The sequence below is a fragment of the Scyliorhinus torazame genome, chromosome 10, assembly GCF_047496885.1.
Source record: "Scyliorhinus torazame isolate Kashiwa2021f chromosome 10, sScyTor2.1, whole genome shotgun sequence".
Classification (NCBI taxonomy): domain Eukaryota; kingdom Metazoa; phylum Chordata; class Chondrichthyes; order Carcharhiniformes; family Scyliorhinidae; genus Scyliorhinus; species Scyliorhinus torazame.
This window is the reverse complement of record NC_092716.1, coordinates 180156256-180175231: the sequence shown is the minus strand read 5'-3', so window position 1 is coordinate 180175231 and position 18976 is coordinate 180156256. Positions and strand designations below refer to the sequence as shown.

The 18976-nt window shown below is 48.6% G+C and overlaps 2 protein-coding genes across 3 annotated transcripts in view; one reads left to right on the top strand and one right to left on the bottom strand.

Annotated features, from left to right (window-relative positions):
• Positions 1 to 10329, bottom strand: part of rab3il1 (RAB3A interacting protein (rabin3)-like 1) — a 216355-nt gene extending 206026 nt beyond the window's left edge. Inside the window, exon 1 of the mRNA XM_072466058.1 lies at positions 10248 to 10329. Coding sequence (XP_072322159.1) covers positions 10248 to 10258 — 11 coding nt within the window. The 5' untranslated portion in view covers positions 10259 to 10329. The remainder of the gene's footprint in view (positions 1 to 10247) is intronic.
• LOC140384392 (bestrophin-4-like) overlaps positions 1 to 18976 on the top strand; it is a 177199-nt gene that overhangs the window by 118854 nt on the left and 39369 nt on the right. Inside the window, exons 5-6 of one of the 2 annotated variants that reach the window (XM_072466053.1) lie at positions 7804 to 7898; positions 18591 to 18824. In XM_072466053.1, the coding sequence (XP_072322154.1) occupies positions 7804 to 7898; positions 18591 to 18824 (329 nt within the window). Of the gene's footprint in view, positions 1 to 7803; positions 7899 to 11552; positions 11578 to 18590; positions 18825 to 18976 lie in introns of those variants that run through there. The other variant, XM_072466054.1, reaches the window with a different exon arrangement.

Below are 18976 nucleotides of genomic sequence, written 5' to 3'. Positions count from 1 at the left end.
AAGGTACTTGGAGGCCAACGACAACGGGGAGGTGCGGGTGGGGGTGGTATGGGAGGCGTTGAAGGCGGTGATCAGGGGAGAGCTCATTTCCATTAGGGCTCATAGGGGGAAGACAGAGGGTATGGAAAGGGAGAGGTTCGTGGGGGAGATTTTGAGAGTGGACAGGAGATACGCAGAGGCCCCGGAGGAAAGATTACTTGGGGAAAGACGACGGCTCCAGACGGAGTTTGACCTGTTGACCACAGGGAAGGCGGAGGCACAGTGGAGGAAAGCGCAGGGGGCGACCTACGAGTATGGGGAAAAGGCTAGTCGGATGCTGGCACACCAGCTCCGTAACAGGATGGCAGCGAAGGAAATAGGGGGAGTCAAAGATGGAAGGGGAGCCACGGTTCGGAGTGCGACGAAAATAAACGAGGTAATCAAGGCCTTTTATGAAGAGCTGTACAGATCCCAGCCTCCAGCGGGGGAAGAGGGGATGAGACGATTCCTAGATCAGCTGAGATTCCCGAGGGTGGAGGAGCAAGAGGTGGCTGGTTTGGGGACACCAATTGGGTTGGAGGAGCTGAGCAAGGGTTTGGGGAGCATGCAGGCGGGGAAGGCCCCGGGACCGGACGGATTCCCGGTGGAGTTCTACAGGAAGTACGCAGACCTGTTGGCCCCGCTACTGGTGAGGACCTTTAATGAGGCAAGAGAGGAGGGGACCCTGCCCCCGACAATGTCGGAAGCGACAATTTCTTTGATCCTAAAGCGGGACAAGGACCCACTGCAATGTGGATCGTACAGGCCGATCTCGCTCCTCAATGTGGATGCAAAGTTGCTGGCAAAAGTGCTGGCCACGAGGATCGAGGACTGTGTCCCGGGGGTAATCCACGAGGACCAGACGGGATTTGTAAAGGGCAGGCAACTAAACACCAATGTGCGGCGGCTCTTAAACGTGATAATGATGCCATCGGAGGAGGGAGAGGCGGAGATAGTGGCAGCTATGGATGCGGAGAAGGCCTTTGACCGAGTAGAATGGGAGTACCTCTGGGAGGTGCTGCGTAGGTTTGGGTTCGGGGTAGGGTTTATCAATTGGGTTAAGCTCCTTTACAGAGCCCCGATGGCGAGTGTAGTGACGAACCGGCGGAGGTCGGAGTACTTTCGACTGTACCGAGGGACGAGGCAGGGGTGCCCCCTGTCCCCCCTGTTGTTCGCATTGGCGATCGAACCATTGGCCATGTCATTGAGGGAGTCTAATAAATGGAGGGGGGTGGTCCGAGTCGGAGAAGAGCATCGGGTGTCGCTATATGCGGATGACCTGTTGCTGTACGTGGCGGATCCAATGGAGGGGATGGTGGAGGTCATGCAGACTCTAAGGGAGTTTGGGGAGTTTTTGGGCTATAAGCTCAATGTAGGGAAGAGTGAGCTCTTTGTATTACAGGCGGGGGGACCAAGAAAGAGGGATAGGGGACCTACTGCTGAGGAGGGCGGAGGGGAGCTTTCGGTATCTGGGGATCCAGATAGCCAGGAGTTGGGGGACCCTACATAAACTGAATCTGACGAGGTTGGTGGAGCAAATGGAGGAGGATTTCAAAAGATGGGACATGTTACCACTCTCGCTGGCGGGTAGAGTGCAGTCGGTCAAAATGGTGGTCCTTCCGAGGTTTCTGTTTGTGTTTCAGTGCCTTCCCATCGTGATCACTAAGGCCTTTTTTAAGAGAGTAGGCAGGAGTATTGTGGGGTTTGTGTGGGCGAATAAGACCCCGAGAGTAAGGAGAGGGTTCCTGGAACACAGTAGGGACCGAGGAGGGTTGGCGCTGCCAAACCTGGGGAGCTACTACTGGGCAGCAAATGTGGCGATGATCCGCATGTGGTTTATGGAGGGAGAGGGGGCGGCATGGAAGAGGATGGAGATGGCGTCCTTTAAAGGAACGAGCCTGGGGGCGTTGGTGACGGCACCGCTGCCGCTCTCGCCGACAAAGTATACCACGAGCCCGGTGGTGGCGGCAACGCTAAGGATCTGGGGCCAGTGGAGACGGCACCGGGGTGCAATGGGAGCATCGGTGTGGTCCCCGATCAGGGGTAACCACGGTTTGTCCCGGGGAAGATGGACGGGGGGTTCCAGAGCTGGCATCGGGCGGGGATTGGAAGAATGGGGGGCCTGTTCATCGACGGGACGTTTGCGAGCCTAAGGGCACTGGAGGAGAAGTTTGAGTTACCCCGATATATATATATATATTTAGATATTTGCAGGTAAGGGCTTTTGTGAGGCGACAGGTGAGGGAATTCCCGTTGCTCCCGGCACAAGAAGTTCAAGCTAGGGTGATCTCGGGTGTATGGGTCGGAGAGGGCAAGGTGTCGGAAATACACCAGGAGTTGAAAGAAGAGGGGGAAGCGCTGGTAGAAGAGTTGAAGAGTAAATGGGAGGAGGAGCTGGGGGAGGAGATCGAGGAAGGTCTGTGGGCTGATGCCCTAGGTAGGGTTAATTCCTCATCCTCGTGTGCCAGGCTCAGCCGGATACAATTAAAGGTGGTCCACAGAGCGCACTTGACGGGGGCGAGGTTGAGTAGGTTCTTTGGGGTAGAGGACAGATGTGGAAGGTGCTCAGGGAGCCCGGCGAACCATGTCCATATGTTTTGGTCATGCCCGGCACTGGAGGGGTTCTGGAGAGGAGTGGCGGGAGCAATATCTCAGGTGGTGAAAGTCCGGGTCAAGCCAAGCTGGGGGCTAGCAATATTTGGAGTAGTGGACGAACCGAGAGTGCAGGAGGCGAAAGGGGCCGGCATCCTGGCCTTTGCGTCCCTAGTAGCCCGACGAAGGATCTTGCTAATGTGGAAGGAGGCGAAGCCCCCCAGCCTGGAGGCCTGGATAAATGATATGGCTGGGTTCATAAAGTTGGAGAGGATTAAGTTCGCCTTGAGAGGGTCTGCGCAGGAGTTCTACAGGCGGTGGCAACCGTTCCTCGACTATCTCGCGGAGCGTTAGAGGAAGGGCGGTCAGCAGCAGCAGCAACCTTGGGGGGGCGTGGGGGGGGTGGTGGTGGAGGGGACGTCCTGGGAGGGGGGGAGGGGGGCGGGAGGAAAGGGGGGACTGCCTGGGAGGGTGGATGAGCAAGAGATAACATGAAGGGTTGGGGAAACTGGCATGTACGGGTGAGGGCCAGTGTACAAAGCTGTGTAAATATATAATTTTGCCATGTATATATCTTGCTCTGCGCGATTTCTCGTTTTTTTTTGTTACGGTGGGGGGGTTATTGTTTGTAAGGGAGAAAAATTGTGTTAAAAAACTTTAATAAATATATATATTTTTTTTAAAATAAAACCCATTTCTCATTATGCGCTTCTTTTGAGGGGTCATAATTGGTACAGGCTTTTTGTCCTGCCTCTGTGGCATGGAAGATAAGGGTGCGGGTCCATTTGGCCATGTTGTCTTGGGACAAATGGGCACAGTCTAAATTGTCGAAAACTGCTGTGAATTGGATCCACAGACGTCCAGCAAACGCTGTGGGGTGTTCTGTCTTTTTCTGCCTGCACTTATTCAGGCCTTCTACTGGGTCACCTCTGTTGTAGCCGATTGCGTCTAGGATTGCGGCGTGCATTTCTGCAAGGGTGCCTCCTCCTACATTCTGTGGGTCGGGAAGGGCTGCTACGACCGAAGGGTCTAAACTCAAAACTGTGAGCTTCACGTGCTCACGCTCATCCAGTCCGTACATGGTCGCCTGCTGCTTTACTCTAGCAAAGAAGTGGTGGGGGTCTAAGGTGGGGAGGAACGGTGTGATTTTCTCGCACGAGTCCCGTAATTGGGTCACGGTTAAGGTGGTGGTATAAAGAAATCCTGTATCTCCGTCCAATGTGACTGTGCGGTGGGTGGTTACTGGATTCATTGGTGCCTGAACTATCTGCGATGTGGGGGGTTGGGGTGCTTTTCTCTTTTGGGGCTTTCCTTGTGCTCATATTCCTTGAACATACCTATGCGTGGTTTCATTTAATTCTTGTCAATCAGGGCCGTCTTCCTCATCTAATTTGGATTCAAAGGTGCTCTGGAACCGATTTTGCACCGAAAGCAAAGACTGCAGTTCCGCAATCTGCTTCCTGCATTTTGAATGATCCACTGAGCTTTGTCTGTGCTCCATGGTGGCAGCATGGAGTGCTCGTAACGCTGCTTTTAAATCGCTGCACTGCCTTTGCAATGCCTCTACCTGTTTCTCTGTCTCCTCTCTTACCAGGACTGCTCAATGCGTGTCCTGATAGGCCTTTTTGTATTGAGTTTGGAAGCTGCTCAGATGCGCTAGACAAGACTGGTGTCCCCACTTGGCATCATCCACCTCTCCGTCCTTTGCTGCCAACTTCCTTCTTAATTCTATATTCTCTCTCTCGATCTCACTCACATCGACCTTGCTCATTTGATGTCTCTCCTCTATCTCTTTGCGGAGCGTCCGAACGACCTCCTCTGTGCCTCGCAATTGTGCCAGACTGGTCACGATTGCCATCGGCTTGAGAGCTTTCCCTAAGCTTTTCTTATGGATCTCTGACAGGTCCTCCCACCAAGTATGTCCTATACTCCTGGGTCCTGTTTCCTCATTATCACAGAATTCACTCCAAAGGGGCCATCCCTTCCCTTTGAGATATTTCCTGATCTCTCCTTCCCAAACGGGACACTGACCTACTCTACTGCTGGTCGCTGCGACCTCGAATTCTTCAGGGTTCATGAGGCGTTGCATTGCCTGCATTGCCATCTTTCCTCTCTAAATACGCTCTTAAAATTTGGAACGAGGGGTACTAAGGCAGTGCTGTAATTACGGGTATGGCGTTCGCTATTTCCTGGAATACAAACTCCCGACAGTTTTTCGCAACAAAAATCTATCAGTTTTACCTTTTGGCCCTGTTAGTTACGCATGCATTAACATACTTCTGAATTATGAGGATTGATCAGAACTGCTTGAACGCCTGTGGTTTTTCTGTTCCCAATTGGATTCTAATTCAAATTTTTGGGTTCTCCCGGAGTGATTAAGCCACTTCTAAGTCGGGTCTCGTCAGGATGTCGCCAGTAATATGTTGCTAACTTTTGGTTGGCTCTTAAATGTTGCCCATTGTATCTTTACTTCATTTGCTCTGTTTCTATAACCTTTGTTCTAGAGTCGCCAGGTATCTTTATGATACCGCCACGAGGTTCAAGTCTAGGTACTGATCAATAACTCAATACACCAGTTAGTAAGTTTCAAATCAAAACACATTTATTATACACAGTCAATCACTACTCATGCATAAACTCTACTTTCTAGACTATCTCTATACTATAGGCCTATACTTAGCTTCGGACTGGCCCACCAGGTCAGGGGAACAAATGGCCTTTCGTTCGGGTTCTGAATCTGCATTCAAAAGCTGGTATGGACTGGTAGCTAGGAGCGCCTATCTAGTAGCGTGCGTTGGCTGGAGACTTACTTAGTTGGCGCAGCAACTTAGGCAGTTCACTGTCAAGGGTTGGTTCGATCTGCTGAGTGACCCTGCCAAGAAGGACGATTTGAACTTGGGGACTCTACTTTATAGTCCCCAGGGGCTTCCCGCCCCTTTGGGCGGACCCCGTACCTGGTTCCAAGTGATTGGACTGTGTTCCGATCACTTGGATCGATTTCTCCAATACTGGAGTTGTTCCCTAATCACTGGGCGGTCCTTCAGTGTCCGTTGGCCTTCCTTTGTCTTGGCTCCTGCTGGCACCGAGGAGTCTGGCTTGGCCTTATTCACCTTAAGTGCTTCAATTGTGCCCGAGGATCGCTCATTAATATGCAGATGGCTGCTGGTTTCAGTGCTATCTGGGCTTTGCAAGTTCTAATACACAGGATTTCTGCACTTGCTAGTTTTTGCCTGTGTTGGCTGAATTTCCCTGTAGTCTTTGCGGTTCTCCATTTAAAGTCGGGAAGTGGCCAACCCAGGTGGCTACATGCCCCCTCCCCCTTCAACACCACAAACACCTTTGCAAAATACTCAGTCGGCCTTGGGCCTTTCACCCCCTCAGCCAGGCCCACAATTCTCAGGTTTTGCCTCCTTGACTTATTCTCCAGGACCTCCATCTTAGCTCTGAGCCTTTTGTTGACCTCCGCCACCCTCCACAGCTCCTCACTCATCGAGATGAACTGCTCTCTATGTTGCGACAGTGCCTCCTCCAGCCCTTCAACTTCTCCCCTTGCTCCCACACCTCAACCGATGTCTTCATCACTACTGCCTTTACCGGTGCAATCATCTGCTCCACGCATACTTTCATCGCAGTCATCATCTCCCACCGAAATACCTCCATATGCTTGGCGAACATTCCCTCGACCTCCACCAACATCACCTTGGTCAGAGTCTCCACCATGAGGGGAGCGGCCCCAATGACGACCCAGCCCTCGTCATCTTTCTTCCTACAGGACTCATAGATTCTCTTGACGGTGGACATTTGCTCACCCCCTTCTTTCCTGCATCCTTCTTCTGGGTCTTCGACATTTCTCATCTTCCTCATGACTTCCCACACCAACTCATTCACAAACTACCCCTGAAACGGGGCATAAATGTCCAAAAACTAAAGACTCCAGCAGGAGCCACCTAGCATGCAACCTACACCTACATGTCACCACGGGAAGCCGCCTCAACTACTTTGTATTGGTGAATTCCACAGGCTCACCACTCTCTGAGTGAAGAAACTTCTCCTCATCTCAGTCCTAAATGTGACCCCTGGTTCTGGATTCCCCCGCTATTGGAACATCCTTCCTGCATCTACACTGTCTAGTTCTCTTAGAATTTTTAGGTTTCTATGAGATCCCTCCTCATTCTTCTAAACAACAGTGAATATAATCCTAACTAACTCGCTCTCTCTTCATACGCCAGTCCTGCCATCCCAAGAATCAGTCTGGTAAACCTTCGTAACCAAGCTCATAGCACCATCTTCTAGTTTTCAAGTGCAGAAGTATTTACAGTACTAGGCTGTTACCAGAATTGAAAAGATACAACCAACAGGAAAGATTAAGCAGGCTGAGAATGTGCGGTGGGGCGGGGGGGAAACTCAGATGGGACTTGATAAAGCGCTTTAAAATCATGAAGGAATTCAATGGGGTGAATGTGGAGAAACTCTTTCTACTTTTTTTGTAAGTCAAACATAACTGGGCTTAAATAGCCAACAACAGATCAAATAATGTCAGTAGAATTATTTTACGCAGAGAATGGTGAGAATGTGGAATTTGCTGCCAAGTGGAAAAATGAAAACAGATAACATTGATACACATAGGGAGAACTTAATTCGATCAAAAGGGAAGAGAGAATGGAGGAATACGGGAACAGGATGGGAATTGATAAATTAGAGGGTCACGAGATTCCTATGGAATGTAAACACCAGCGCAGTCAGGGCAAATTACATCTTTCTCTGCTGTAGATTCTAGGCAACCTTTGAAATCCAAACGGGCTGCCAGAGGCAGTGGTAGAGATGGGTACAATTTTGTCCTTTAAAAAGCAATTAGATAGTTACATGGGCCAGTAGGTATAGAGAGATATGGGCCAAATGCAGTAAGGGGAACTAGCTTAGTGGTAGAAACTGGGCAGCATCGACATGCTGGGCCGAAAGGCCTGTTTCCATGCTGTAAACATCTATGACTCAATGACTCTAAGTGGCAACCAGTTAGAACTAATAGCTTTTTCTCCTCTTTCCAACTCTACTTGTTTTGGGCTATGTGGCTCAGCCTATCGTACAGGTTTCTCTATTAAAATGGAGCACCCCAGCAAGATTCCTCCTGATCAAGTTGTGACATCTGCTTAGCAGTTATGATGCTTTGATTTTTTTTTCCTCGGAAATCTGCAGGTTTATGCTGGAAGAAAACCAAAAACGCTTCTTTGAGAAAATGGCGATCAACTGTAACAATTATGCTGACCTGATCCCAATGTCATTTGTGCTCGGTAAGAATTTTATTGGATTTCAGTCAGTTCTCTTGATTATGTACAGATTATGGCAGATTTTGCTTTGAGATCATTTCCCCTCATGAACTTTTCCTCAGTACAACATGTTTGGAGAGTGAGGGACATAAATTCAACATTATACCTATATAATAGGCCAAATGCAGGCATAACAATACCATATTCAGCAGACTCACAGGAGGTCTGCACAAGTATTTGAGCCACTGCTGAATTGGTTTGGACCTGTTTTCAATGGCCCCGAGGGTGCTGACATGAACACATGCCTCTTTTCAATAATAAAATAGGTTTCCTACACCCATCTCATACCTAGATGAGTAAATTCATTCCTATCCAGTGGCTGCTCAAAGTAAATCTCGAAATCTACTGGAGCATAATTTCTTGTGGAATCAGAAGAATTTGGAGTGCTTCAACCAAATCCATCTGTAGTAGCTTCTTGTAAGATTTTGGGGTTTTGAGGTACAACATCCTTCTAATTAAAATCCTCAAGTTCTGAATTATTAATTTCTCACTAGGGTCCTCAGTTGTGTCTGTATCCTACAGATTCTCCGACCCCCCTCCTGGTGGGAGAATCGCCACGCAAATCGCGCCACGCCGCCCCGACGCAATTCTCCCACCCCTGTGAAAACGGCCGCCCGCGAATGGCACCAGGCCGCACGGAGAATCGCTGCAAACAGCCGTAGCGGCGATCCTCCGGCGGCGCTGCGATTCATCGGCCCGCAAGGGCCGAGCGGCCGTCTGAAAAAATCCGAGACCAGCCGGTGCCGTTCTAACATACTTTGGGCCGGCGGGACCTCGGGGTTGAAGGATCCGGGGGCGGCCTGTGGGGGGGGGGAGGAGGGGTCCAACCCCAGTGAGGCCCTCCGTAGTGGCCTGGCCCCGATCGGGGCCCACCGATCGGTGGGCCAGCCTCTCTGGCAACAGACCTCTTTTCTTCCGCGCCGGCTCCTGGATCCCTGCGCCATTTGGCGTCGAGGCAGGCGTGGGGATGATGGCCAGTGCGCATACGCTAGTTGGCGCCTGCCCAACTGCGCATGCGCGGACCCTGCGGCGCCGGGTCGACGCCAGGACTGGCAGCCGTGCTGGCCCCCCAAGGACCCGAGAATCGGGTTTCGGAACCGGCGCCGGAGTAAAGTCCTCACGTTTTGGCGCCGGCACTCTGGCGCCGGACCAGAGAATCGCGGCACAATCAATGCATGGGTATTGTTCAAGGATAGCGTCATCCTAAGTAAGCTACCTTTCAGCCATTACTTCTAAGCTGACAAAAAGACTCACGATACAACACAGTTAAGACAACATAGAACTGCTGAAGCCAGACTCTCAGGCAATTTAAAGTCACAAATCGATAACGTGTAGTTTCTCACAAGTGTCAGCTAACATCCTGTGAAGTATCGAATTGGCAGACATTCAAGCTTTTTAAAAATTAATTTACAGGCTATTCCAGCAGTTGTTGCCCATCCCTGTCCCTAATTGCCCTTCAAATGGTTGTGGTGAGCTTCCTTTCTGAATCGCTGCAGTCCAGGTTATGTACGTACACGTACAGTGCTGTTAGGGAGGGAGTTCCAGGATAGAGAACCAGCGACAAAGAATGGAAATATATTTGTAAGTGAGAATGGCAAGTGACTTGGACGTAAACTTCAGATGGTGGTGTTACCATGTGCCTGCTACCCTTGTCCTTCTAGATGATAGTGGTCAGCGATTGGAAAGTGCTGTTGAAGGCGCCTTGGTGAGTTCCTGCTGCCACTGTTTGTCAGTGGTGGAAGGAGTGAATGTTTGTGGATGGGGTGCCAATGAAGTGGGCTGCTTTGTCCTAGATGGTTCTTGAGCGTTGTCAGAGCTGCACTCTCCAGGCAAGTGGGGAGTATTCCTGACTTGTATCTTGTAGATGTTGGACAGGCTTTGGGGAATCTTTCTCACCATAGGACTCCTAGCCATTTGACCTGTTCTTCTAGCCACAGTATTTACATGGCTAGTCCAGTTACGTTTCTGGTCAATGGTGCTTGGATACCAGACCAGGCCCCAACTTTTGTTAGGATACCAGACGAGAACCCCAAGCAATTTCCAACTTGTAAAGGATACTTCACCCCAGGAGTGATAATACTGTCCAATAGGTATATTTTATGTTAAAACAAACTTTAATTTAAACACAGAATTAACCACATTAACATCAAAGAAGTAGCTTTACAATGAACAGTTAAACAGTTCTTATATTGAAGGGGAAAAAAACTTTAACCCACTATGTACTCCTGCCACTATAGATATTCCAAGAAAGCAACCCAATACAGTTCAAAATCCACTCATAAATAAAGTTAGAAACCAGAGTTACCTGCTTACCTGTAGACCATTGGTAAAATGGTGCGTAGTGGTATTGTCACTGGACAAGTAATTCAGCGTAATACTCTGGGAACATAGTTTCAAATCCTACCATGGCAGACGGTGAAATTAGAATTCAATAAAAAACATCTGTAATCAAAAATCTAACGATGACCATGAGATCATTGTTGATTATTTGGGGCAGCACGGTAGCATTGTGGATAGCACAATTGCTTCACAGCTCCAGGGTCCCAGGTTCGATTACGGCTTGGGTCACTGTGCAGAGTCTGCACATCCTCCCCGTGTGTGCGTGGGTTTCCTCCGGGTGCTCCGGTTTCCTCCCACAGTCCAAAGATGTGCAGGTTAGGTGGATTGGCCATGATAAATTGCCCTTAGTGTCCAAAATTGCCCTTACTGTTGTGTGGGCTTACTGGGTTATGGGAATAGGGTGGAGGTGTGGACCTTGGGTAGGGTGCTCTTTCCAAGAGCTGGTGCAGACTCGATGGGCCGAATGGCCTCCTTCTGCACTATAAAATCTATGAGATACCCTTTCAGGAACAACCTGAAAATCCTTCTGTCTTGTCAGGCTCAAATCCTGTAGCAAACAGCTGTTCAACTTAAAATCTTATGACAGACTTCAAAACTAGACAGACCTGACTCCTCCCATTAATTACATCATGCGTATCCCACTAAGATGTCCCATGACCTGCTTAGGACTAAACACACTCCCTCATAAATTATCTACACCCCAGGGAATCTCCAGCAATCAGAATAATATCCCATGAGCCATCTATATGTAAACAAGTAAATGTTAAAATCAATAATTACCTCACCTTTTATGACAACTTAATTACAGCTTTAGCCTGTGTGTATTTTAAACCAGGGTTTTAAATAATATTACTGTCACAAATATGAAATATATTATAGATATAACAATTTCTTACATTTATCACAATGGTAACGTCCAGGATGTTGTTAGTGGGGTATCCAACTATGGTAATGTCGTTGAATGTTAAGGGACTCTATTTAGATTCTCTCTTTTTCTTCATTGCCTGGCACTTGTGTGGCATGAATGTTATTTGCCATTTGTCAGCCCTGGCTTGGATACTGTCCTGATCTTGCTGCATTTGGACATGGACTGCTTCAATATCTGTGGTGTCACAAATGGTGCTGAACATTATGCCATCATCAGTGAACAGCCCCCTCTTCTGACCTCATAATGGAAGGAAGATTATTAATGAAGCAACTGAAAGTGGTTGGACCTAGGACACTATCCTGAGGAACTCCTGCAGTGATGTCCTGGAACTGAGGTGATAGACCTCCAACAACCACAACCATCTTCTTTTACCAAGTATGACTCCAATCAATGGACGGGTTTCCCCGATTCCCATTGATTCCAGATTTGCCACGGTTTCTTGATGCCAAACTCAAGGGCAGTCATTCTCACCTCACCTCTGGAATTCAGCTCTTTGTCCATATTTGAACCAGGGCTGTAATAAAGTTAGGAGCTGAGTGGAACCCAAACTGAGTGTCAGTGAGCAGGTTATTGCTAACCAAATGCCGTGTGACAGCACTGTTGATGACCCCTGCCATCACTTTATTGATGATTAAGAGGAGACTGATTGGGGCAGCAATTGGTCAGGTTGGATATGCCCTGCTTTTTGTGTACAGGACATACCCAGGCAATCTTTCACATTGCTGTGTAAATGCCAGTGTTGTAGCTATACTGGAACAGCTTGGTTAGGGGTGCAGCAGGTACTGGAGCACAAGTCTTTATACTATTGTCGGAAATATTGTCCGGCCCATAGTCTTTTCAGTATCCAGTGCATTCAGCTGTTTCTTGATATCATGTGGAGTGAATCGAATTGGCTGAAGACTGACATCTGCGATGCTGGGGACCTCAGGAGAAGACCAAGATGGATCATCCACTCTGTACTTCTGAAGATTGTTGCAAATGCTTCAGCCTTGTCTTTTGCTCTGATATGCTGGGCTCCCCCATCATTGAGGATGGAGATAGTTGTGGACCCTCCTCCTCCTCCAGTGAGTTGTTTAATTGTCCATGATCATTCACGACTGGATGTGGCAGGACTGCAGAGTTTAAATCTGATTCATTGGTTGTGGGAATTGCTTCGCTCTATTACTTGTTACTTATGCTGTTTGACACACAAGTAACCCTGTGCTGTAGCTTCACCAGGTTGATACCTCATTTTTCAGTATGCCTGGTGCTACACCTGGCATGCCTTTGTGCACTCTTCATTGAACCAAGGTTAGTCCCTTTGTTTGGTGGTAATAGTAGAGGGGGAACATGATGGGCCATGTGGTTACAGGTTGTGGTAGAGTATAATTCCTGCTGCTGCTGATGGCCCACAACAATTCATGGATGCCTTGAGCTCTGTGAGATCTGTTGGAAGTCTATCCTATTTAACACAATGGTAATGTCACACGACATGATGGAGGGTATCCTCGATCTGAAGATGGGACTTTGTTTCCACAAGGACTGTGCGGTGGTCATTCCTCCTGATACGGTCATGGACAGATGCACCTGTGGCAGGCAGGTTGGTGAGGATGAGTTGAAGTATGTTTTCCACTTGTTGGTCCAGAGTCAATGTTTTTTTTTTTTTTAAATAATATTTTATTGAAAATTTTTGGTCAACCAACACAGTACATTGTGCATCCTTTACACAACATTATAACAATACAGATAATAATGACCTTTTTTATTTAAACAAGAACAAAAGAAAACAACAACAAATAAATAAATATTAAATAACAAAAAATAAAAACTAGTCCTAATTGGCAACTGCCTTGTCTCAGGCCACACCCCCCCCCCCCCCCCCCACCCCCCACACCCCAAGTCCTGGGCTGCTGCTGCTGCCTTCTTTGTTCTCCCCTATCTATCTTTCCGCAAGATATTCGACGAACGGTTGCCACCGCCTAGTAAACCCTTGAGCCGACCCCCTTAGGACGAACTTAATCCGCTCTAACTTTATGAACCCCGCCATATCATTTATCCAGGTCTCCACCCCCGGGGGCTTGGCTTCTTTCCACATTAGCAATATTCTGCGCCGGGCTACTAGGGACGCAAAGGCCAAAACATCGGCCTCTTTCGCCTCCTGCACTCCCGGCTCTTGTGCAACCCCAAATATAGCCAACCCCCAGCTTGGTTCGACCCGGACTCCTACTACTTTCGAAAGCACCTTTGTCACCCCCATCCAAAACCCCTGTAGTGCCGGGCATGACCAAAACATATGGGTATGATTCGCTGGGCTTCTCGAGCACCTCGCACACCTATCCTCCACCCCAAAAAATTTACTGAGCCGTGTTCCAGTTATATGTGCCCTGTGTAATACCTTAAACTGAATCAGGCTTAGCCTGGCGCAAGAGGACGACGAGTTTACCCTGTTTAGGGCATCTGCCCACATCCCCTCCTCAATCTCCTCCCCTAGCTCTTCTTCCCATTTCCCTTTTAGTTCGTCCATCATAGTCTCCCCTTCGTCTCTCATTTCCCTATATATATCCGACACCTTACCGTCCCCCACCCATTTCTTTGAGATGACTCTGTCCTGCACCTCTTGTGTCGGGAGCTGCGGGAATTCCCTCACCTGCTGCCTCGCAAAAGCCCTCAATTGCATGTGCCTGAATGCATTCCCTTGGGGCAACCCATATTTCTCGGTCAGCGCTCCCAGACTCGCAAACTTCCCATCCACAAATAGATCTTTCAATTGCGTTATACCTGCTCTTTGCCACATTCCATATCCCCCATCCATTCCCCCCGGGGCAAACCTATGGTTGTTTCTTATCGGGGACCCCCCCAGTGCTCCGGTCTTTCCCCTATGTCGTCTCCACTGTCCCCAAATCTTCAGTGTAGCTACCACCACCGGACTCGTGGTATAGTTCCTTGGTGAGAACGGCAATGGGGCTGTCACCATAGCCTGCAGGCTGGTCCCCCTACAGGACGCCCTCTCTAATCTCTTCCACGCCGCTCCTTCCTCCTCTCCCATCCACTTACTCACCATTGAAATATTAGCGGCCCAATAATACTCACTTAGGCTCGGTAGTGCCAGCCCCCCCCTATCCCTACTACGCTGTAAGAATCCCTTCCTCACTCTCGGAGTCTTCCCGGCCCAAACAAAACCCATAATACTCTTTTCTATCCTTTTGAAAAAAGCCTTCGTGATCACCACCGGGAGACACTGAAACACAAAAAGGAATCTCGGGAGGACCACCATCTTAACTGCCTGCACCCTCCCTGCCATTGACAATGCTACCATGTCCCATCTCTTGAAATCTTCCTCCATCTGTTCCACCAACCGCGTCAAATTTAGCCTGTGCAATGTGCCCCAATTCTTAGCTATCTGGATCCCCAGGTAACAAAAGTCTCTTGTTACCTTCCTCAACGGTAGGTCTTCTATTTCTCTACTCTGCTCCCCTGGATGCACCACAAACAGCTCACTCGTTCCCATGTTCAATTTATACCCTGAAAAATCCCCAAACTCCCCAAGTATCCGCATTATTTCTGGCATCCCCTCCGCTGGATCCGCCACATATAGTAGCAGATCATCCGCATATAAAGATACCCGGTGTTCTTCTCCTCCCCTAAGTATTCCCCTCCATCCCTTGGAACCTCTCAGCGCTATCGCCAGGGGCTCAATCGCCAGTGCAAACAGTAATGGGGACAGAGGACATCCCTGCCTTGTCCCTCTATGGAGCCGAAAATATGCCGATCCCCGTCCATTCGTGACCACACTCGCCACTGGGGCCCTATACAACAGCTGGACCCATCTAACATACCCCTCTCCGAACCCAAATCTCCTCAACACCTCCCATAAATAATCCCACTCCACTCTATCAAATGCTTTCTCGGCATCCATCGCCACTACTATCTCCGTTTCACCCTCTGGTGGGGCCATCATCATTACCCCTAACAACCTCCGTATGTTCGTGTTCAGCTGTCTCCCCTTCACAAACCCAGTTTGGTCCTCATGAACCACCCCCGGGACACATTCCTCTATTCTCATTGCCATTACCTTGGCCAAGACCTTGGCATCTACATTGAGGAGGGAGATTGGTCTGTAGGACCCGCATTGTAGCGGATCCTTTTCCTTCTTTAAAAGAAGCGATATCGTTGCTTCTGACATAGTCGGGGGCAGTTGTCCCCTTTCCTTTGCCTCGTTGAAGGCCCTCGTCAGTAGCGGGGCGAGCAAGTCCAAATATTTTCTGTAAAATTCAACTGGGAATCCGTCCGGTCCCGGGGCCTTTCCCGTCTGCATGTTCCTAATTCCTTTCACCACTTCTTCTACCGTGATCTGTGCTCCCAATCCCATCCTTTCCTGCTCTTCCACCTTGGGAATTTCCAGCCGATCCAAAAACTCCATCATTCTCTCCCTCCCATCCGGGGGTTGAGCTTCATACAGTTTTTTATAAAATGTCTTAAACACTTCATTCACTCTCTCCGCTCCCCGCTCCGTCTCTCCATCTTCGTCTCTCACCCCCCCTATTTCCCTCGCTGCTCCCCTTTTCCTCAATTGGTGTGCCAGCAATCTGCTCGCCTTCTCTCCATATTCATACTGTACACCCTGCGCCTTCCTCCATTGTGCCTCTGCAGTGCCTGTGGTCAGCAAGTCAAATTCCACATGCAGCCTTTGCCTTTCCCTATACAGTCCCTCCTCCGGTGCTTCCGCATACTGTCTGTCCACCCTCAAAAGTTCTTGCAACAACCGCTCCCGTTCCTTACTCTCCTGCTTCCCTTTATGTGTCCTTATTGATATCAGCTCCCCCCTAACCACCGCCTTCAACGCCTCCCAGACCACTCCCACCTGAACCTCCCCATTGTCATTGAGTTCCAAGTACTTTTCAATGCATCCCCTCACCCTTAAGCACACCCCCTCATCCGCCATTAGTCCCATATCCATTCTCCAGGGTGGACGCCCTCTTGTTTCCTCCCCTATCTCCAAGTCTACCCAGTGTGGGGCATGATCCGAAATGGCTATAGCCGTATATTCCGTTCCCCTCACCCTCGGGATCAATGCCCTACCCAACACAAAAAAGTCTATGCGTGAATAGACTTTATGGACATAGGAGAAAAACGAGAACTCCTTACTCCTAGGTCTACTGAATCTCCACGGGTCCACGCCTCCCATCTGCTCCATAAAATCCTTAAGCACCTTGGCTGCTGCCGGCCTCCTACCAGTCCTGGACTTCGACCTATCCAGCCTTGGTTCCAACACCGTGTTAAAGTCTCCCCCCATTATCAGCTTTCCGGTCTCTAGGTCTGGGATGCGTCCTAGCATTCGCCTCATAAAATTGGCATCGTCCCAATTCGGGGCATACACGTTTACCAACACCACCATCTCTCCCTGTAATTTCCAGAGTCAATGTTGAGGATCCCCTGGACAACTCCCTTCCAACTGCATAGCAATGTGTCACCACCTCTGCTGGGCCTGTCCTGCTGGTGAGATAGGACTTACCCAGGAATGGTGATAGTGGTGTGTGGGACATTATCAGTAAGATATGATTCTGTGAGTATGACTATCTCAGACTGCTGCTTGACTAGTCTATAAAACACCTCTCCCAATGTTGACATAAACCCCCAGATGATACAAGGAGTACTTTGCAGGGTCAACAGAATTGGTTTTACTGTCGTTGTTTCTGATATCTAGGTCGATGCCGGGTGGTCCATCTAGTTTCATTCCTTTTTATTGACTTTGTTTGATACAGCTAGGGATAATGTCCCTAAAAGGCATTAGTGAACGAGATGGGTTTTTACAATTGACAACGGTACATGGTCATCATTGGACTTCTAATCCCAGATTCTTATTGAATTCAAATTTCACCATCTGCAATGGGGGAGGATTCAAACCCGGGTCCCACAGCATTACCCTGGGTCTCTGGCTCACTTGTCTAGTGACACTGAACTACTTAAATAGTAGTTAAAAATAAAATCCATAGATGACCAACAACGAACCCTATAAATTAGAAATGTTATCAAAATATTACATTATTGTGGCCCACACTCATGTCCCATTACATCTTATTGCAGACCCAAGAACCTCAACCCAAAAGTAGATGAAGCATTCACCTTAGTATACAAATATTTTGTTATTTTTAATTTATTATTTACTACACAGAAGGAGGTCATTCGGCCTACCGTGTCCGCACCAGCTCCCAAAAGACCGACCCAGCTAGTCCCATTCCCCAGCCCTATCTCCGTAACCCTCAAAATTAATCACTTTCAAATATGTGTCCAGCTCTCTTTTGAAACCTCCCATGGAATCCACCTCCACCACTCTCCCAGGCAGTGCATTCCACCTCCACCACTCTCCCAGGCAGCGCATTCCAAACCCCAACAACTCTTAAGTAAAGAAATTTCTCCTCATCTTACTCTTACCTTTCTTGTGACCCATGTCATTGACAAACCAACTAGTGGAAACAGAATATCTTTCTTTACCCTGTCAAAATTGTTCATAATTTGAACGCCTCAATAAAGTCACTCTGCTCCAAGGAGAACAAGCCAATTTCTCCAATCTTTCCTTGTATCTGAAATTCCTCATTCCTGGTATCATTCCAGCAGATCTCCTCTGCATTCTCTCCAAGGTTTTAACATCCTTCCTTTAATAAGGTGCCCAGAGCTGAGCACAATCACTCCAAATGTGGTCTCCCTTTCAGCACTTCCACAATTTCTTTATTTTCATGGACAGTATTACTGTTCAAGGAATCCATATTGCCGACTGACCACTCTCTCTTTCCAAATCTAATTTTAAATTGACCGTGTTGGAGATTTGAGATGCCCGAATGGCCATCTGCCTCCCAGCTTGTGTGAGAATAAATAAATACTTAAATACAATGCAGTTTTATTCTATAATAACATTGTTTTGTGCACTTACCTTTCCCAATGGTCATGTGACAACAGTGCAGTTTTAAGTGCCAGGAATGAAGCAAGCCCTGTTGTCATTATTGGCTTTCTGAGGGATTTTGTATGCACCATCTATCTGGATGCAAGAGGGCAAAAAGACCTGCATATGTTCCTCATGTGACCTGGATATGTTCCTCATTATTTCCATTCCCAACTCTGACTATCTGTTGGAAAGCATGTCACCCAGATCAGCCCCAAAAGGTAGGCCCAAGCACTACCCAATTCATTCCTCCCTAGTTTCAACACAATCATTAAGTCTTTTCACTGGCATACTCTTACAAGCCCACTTGTTACCTATCTCCCTCCATTTGACGATGTAACCAATAACTTCTTTTTAACCTCTTCTCTGCTTGGAATCTTCACCTCTAATACTCTATGAAACAACATTTACATCAGAATGTGTACCACTGGACCCCACCCTCCTACTCACTGGTGATGATCTCTCTCCCTAGGTTTCTATGTGAGTCTGGTTGTGTCTCGCTGGTGGAGTCAGTATCAGAGCATGCCATGGCTGGACCGTCTTATGTGCACCGTTTCCTGTCATGTCCAAGGCACTGATGAGTATGGCAGGATGCTGCGTAGAACATTGATGCGCTACGCGAACCTCGCCTCCATCCTCACCTTCCGCTCAGTCAGCACCGCCGTCTACAAACGCTTTCCCACCATGAGGCACATGATGGAGGCCGGTGAGTAAACACAACAGGGCGGCAGACAGTGGAAAGGCCCAGGGTTAGCGCCCCACCCCCAGGCACAGCTCCATTTATGTCTGGGGAATGGGAGACAAAATGAGTGCTGGGTTACGGGTGGCGAGGGAAAAATCAGAGAAAGGGAGACATTA